At 40.4% G+C, this 5,000-nt stretch overlaps 1 protein-coding gene across 1 annotated transcript in view; it reads right to left on the reverse strand.

The window, feature by feature from the left end:
* Positions 1–419: 419 nt before the first annotated feature.
* Positions 420–5,000, reverse strand: part of LOC137976931 (tetratricopeptide repeat protein 28-like) — a 4,951-nt gene continuing 370 nt past the window's right edge. The window contains exons 2-4 of the mRNA XM_068824248.1: positions 4,117–4,847; positions 2,036–4,020; positions 420–1,299 (exon numbers count right to left, since the gene is read on the reverse strand). Coding sequence (XP_068680349.1) covers position 1,299; positions 2,036–4,020; positions 4,117–4,847 — 2,717 coding nt within the window. The 3' untranslated portion in view covers positions 420–1,298. The remainder of the gene's footprint in view (positions 1,300–2,035; positions 4,021–4,116; positions 4,848–5,000) is intronic.

Raw genomic sequence — 5,000 nt, forward strand, 5'->3', positions numbered from 1 at the left:
GTGTGTGGGTTCTTTTACGTCCCACACGATTATGAACGTTGAAGGGTTATGAGACGGGGCCTATGATTTATCGTCCTTATCCGAGAAGACTAGAGAGTCTAACCATTTGCAGATGTAATTACAACGGCGGCACTTTCTCCTCAGTAATTTAAAGACCTTGAGTGTTGGTCCGGCAGGAGTTGAACTCACGACCTCCCGCGTGACAGCCCGGGGCTCAACCAACTGAGCCACCGGTGCGCGGTAACTGTACTATTTGGAAGGATTGAATCTACCCAACTGTTTCACATAACATCAAATGTTATGGCACCAAATGAAACACCAATCATTTCTTGACAAGGTGTGCTCTTTTATAGGACTTAAAAGTTTATCAGAGCAACAAAAAAGCCTTCTTAAAAAAAAGCCCTATATTTTGTCTTCAAAAGCTTACATCTTAGAAACGAACTCGGTGAACCCCATTTTTTATTGCTCAAAAGTGGTTAGGAGGCTAAGATAAAATTCTTTGCAAAGGTATAAAAAATTTTCTGCAGGGGATTCAGAGCCACCTTAAAAATCTGCTATAAATCTGCTCCAGAGAATTTCTTCTAACTTTGGAAGCGGATTTGTTAGTTCCCTGACTATTATTCCAAGAATTGAACTACTTTCTAATGTAAACGCATTCTTTCACTTTGCTTAAAAACACCACCGATAACTCGAGCGAGTAAGCCCTATGAAGAACTTGGAAATTTATTAAGAAAAGAAAAACGTCATCTTTATTGCTGATGATTTCATTCATATCCTATGCAGAAGAACAGGAAAAAAATTTCACCCGTCGTTTCCCTTCTATTTTGTGATCTTTGAATGTTGCAAATGTCACGTCTCTTTTCCTTATCACGGTAAACGTCTGATGTTAAGGGTGATCAGCAAAAGTGTTTTTTTTTTCTTTTCTTTCAAAACTGGCTTACACAAAAACAGTTTCAAAGAACTAAATAAAACATCATTTTTAGCAACTCAACTATAGCACTGTGATTTTGATCGCCATTGGAGCGACACTGACTGTTGAAGTGTGAATGGGAAACGAAATATCAAAATAACGAGTAAAACTAGCATTTTACTAAAGATCTAAGCTTTCTGTCGTAATTTAACTTACAATAATCTCAGTCTGTTGGTTTAGTTAACGCAGCAAACTTCTACTAAACCTTTGGAGCTTGTTCCACTGGCATAACCATGATTGTTGACCCGTTATACTTTTTTTTACAAGTTCGGCAATCACTGAAGCGTCAGGCTCTGCCAGGTAGTCTTCTAGCATCTTTGACATCGATTCTGGAAAAAGAAAAAACTAATAAAAACAGCTCTAAATATAGCTGGTTCTTTCGAGCATACACAATGCGCCGATGCGAATGGCTACGTGCAGGACGATGCTGTCTGCGGTATTCCTTACAAAATATGACGTTCAGAGATCTATGGGAGAACGGAAACACCAAAAGAGATATCACGTGGTGATAAAATGAGACATCTTCACCACTTAACAAAAAGCCAGAAAAGGCTGAACGAAAACAGTTTTTCCACCAATGGGAAGTGTATCCTTTAAATGTGCTACTGTGCATGCGTGATAAGCATGTGAAAATTACATTTGTGACAAAAGTGTGTTAGAGGAAACTGTGAATTGTTTACACTACGAAGCTACAATCATAGACAAAACTGTTGGGAAGGCTAGCACTTTTGACGTCTTCATTCCTTCTCTCCCCTCCCCCTCATTCTCATTCAATGCTGTGCAAAACTGAATGGTTTTAGTGGGACATTGTTGAGTTACCTTCCAACATTGAATAGGTGGGAGGGGTCTATATAAGAGAAGGTGAAACTGTTTCTTTTGCGCTTTAACAGAAGCGGGTTGAAGTACATACAGCTCTGGTGTGGTTCATTTACATAACCTTCCCAACTATTTTTGTCTATTGTAGCATCTCGTTATCATGCCATCATAGGCCTATTTCTTTCCTATCGTCAATTTTCCAATTTGAAAGTATTCTTGTTTTCTGAGTTAAACTCGAACTTCACTTACCATTTGTTTGGAAATTCCAGCGTGACATCATCGCCAACCAGCACAAATGGCGCCCAGTGCTTTATAGCGCAATACTGCTTTGACTCTCGGAAAGATTTCATTGCTTGTTGAAGAGCTGCACTTGCGCTTTTTCCATCTAACAGGTGCTTGTAGAAGCTCTTCATGAACAGCAACGTTACCTCGTCATCAATTGCCCAGAGTGACACCAAAACAGACCGAGCTCCAGCACATAGGAAAGCCCTAGCAATTCCCACCACTCCCTCAGACTTCACTTCTCCCCGGCCACTGTGACAACAGCTCAGCACAACTAGCCTTGCTCGAATTGAAATTGTCTGAACATCCGACATTTTCAAAATGAAGTCTTCCTCTTTGGGGATTTGCGAGTTCCGTTCGTTATTTGGGGCTAAAGCAATTTCTCCCGTCTTTTGGCATCCATGTGCTGCAATGTGAACTAAAGCGACTGATTTCATGCATTTCAGCACCTCAGCTTTCGTGGCACTTTTTCCAGTCAGCGGTGTTGTCTGCAGAAGTTGTCCAATCATCTCTACTTCTTGTTTTGCGCAGGGAAGCTGTTGCAAAATGGGTTCCCCTTTCTTGTTAGTAACTTCCTTCAACCAGGGATCACCTACAAGCAGTGCGCCAGTCTTACTGTGGAAGTCATCAGGTGCACCAACGATCACATTAAAAGCGGTCAACGAGGGAATGGTGCGGATCCTGATAGATTCACTTAATGCAGAATATGGAGCCAAGCAAAATGGTCCATCGGGAACAACGATTAACTCATTTCCTTGGAGCAAGTCTGCAATTGGCCCGAGTAAGACTTCATACAACGGTTGTAAAGAGTTACCAGACGATGAAGATGGTAGAACTGCTTTCTCACTGATAGGTTTTTTGCCGCAAGACAGGTCATTGCGTAGTGGATCCAATGAACGATTTTCGCATCTGACACCATCCCCTACGCCAATCCCCTTCAAAATATTTTCCATCAACAAATCAGCACTTCCATTTGCGATTTCGTTTTGTCGAAAGCTGATCTTTCTGTCTTTTCTTAGCACCCAAAACGTGATCTTGTTCTTGTCAAGTGCCACAAAAACGGCTTGTGAAGGTAAAAGCTCTAATGCAGCTGTAAGAGTTTGATTCGGAGAAAGTGCAGAAAATGACTGAGAGTCAATGCCGTATTGATCTTGCAAAATATCCATCAAAGCCTGTGCTCGACCTTTCTCAGCAGCATACAAAGCTTCTTCAACCTCTCCATTCTTCAAAAGTGTCCTCCACAGAGCAGTGTATGACACGCGATAATAATCACGAAAAGTTACTTTTAATTCATCTTCTGACTTCAGACTATGCCTTGTTTTATCAAAATGATTTATACTTGAACGATAACAACTGAGTGCATTAATCAATGAACCCAACAATTCATGGTTATGACCTTGCGAATACCACGCGATTCCCTCTCTTAGACAGTTTCCAATTTCCTTGAAAATACTAAGACTGTGTTCATGGTAATCCATGGCTTCCTTGAAATAACCTAGACTGCATAAGGCAATTCCCAGATTTAAATACGCTGATCCCTCCTCAGCCCTATTACCTACTTCTTCAGCGATACTAAGATGTTTTTCGCAGTACTCAATGGCCTGTTTAAAATTACCTAGACTAAGATACGCATTTCCCAGATTTCCATAGGCCGATCCCTCCCCATCCCTATTACCTACTTCTTTAGCAATACTAAGATGTTTTTCGTAGTACTTAATGGCTTGTTTAAAATTACCTAGACTAAAATACACACTTCCCAGATTTCCATAGGTTGATCCCTCCCCAGCCCTATTACCTACTTCTTTAGCAATACTAAGAACTTTTTCAAAGTACTCAACGGCTTGTTTAACATTACCTAGATTGCGATAGGCATTTCCCAGATTTCCATAGGCTGACCCCTCCCCATCCCTATTACCTACTTCTTTAGCAATAATAAGATGTTTTTTGTAGTACTCAATGGCTTGTTTAAAATTACCTAGACTAGAATAAGCATTTCCCAGATTTCCATAGGTTGATCCCTCCCCAGCCCTATTACCTACTTCTTTAGCAATACTAAGATCTTTTTCGTAGTACTCAATGGCTTGTTTAAAATAACCTAGACTAAGATAGGCATTTCCCAGATTTCCATAGGCTGATCCCTCCCCAGCCCTGTTACCTACTTCTTTAGCAATACTAACATGATTTTCGTAGTACTCAATGGCTTGTTTAAAATTACCTAGACTAGAATAGGCATTTCCCAGATTTCCATAGGTTGATCCCTCCCCAGCCCTATCACCTAATTCTTTAGCAATACTAAGATTTGTCTCGTAGTATTCAATGGCTTGTTTAAAGTAACCTAGACTAAGACAAGCATTTCCCAGATTTCCATAGGCTGATCCCTCCCCAGCCCTGTTACCTACTTCTTTAGCAATACTAAGATGTTTTTCGTAGTACTCAATGGCTTGTTTAAAGCTACCTAGACTAAAATAGGCATTTCCCAGATTTCCATAGGCTGATCCCTCCCCAGCCCTATTACCTACTTCTTTAGCAATACTAAGACCTTTTTCGTAGTACTCAATGGCTTGTTTAAAATTACCTAGACTGAGATACGCATTTCCCAGATTTCCATAGGTTGATCCCTCCCCAGCCCTATTACCTACTTCTTTAGCAATACTAAGATCTTTTTCGTAGTACTCAATGGCTTGTTTAAAATTACCTAGTCTAAGATAGCCATTTCCCAGATTTCCATAGGTTGATCCCTCCCCAGCCCTATTACCTACTTTTTTAGCAATACTAAGATCTTTTTCGTAGTACTCAATGGCTTGTTTAAAATTACCTAGACTAAGATAGCCATTTCCCAGATTTCCATAGGCTGATCCCTCCCCAGCCCTGTTACCTACTTCTTTAGCAATACTAAGATGTTTTTCGTAGTACTTAATGGCTTGTTTAAAAT

Source organism: Montipora foliosa, chromosome 11 (genome assembly GCF_036669935.1).
Source record: "Montipora foliosa isolate CH-2021 chromosome 11, ASM3666993v2, whole genome shotgun sequence".
In the NCBI taxonomy this organism is placed as follows: Eukaryota; Metazoa; Cnidaria; class Anthozoa; order Scleractinia; family Acroporidae; genus Montipora; species Montipora foliosa.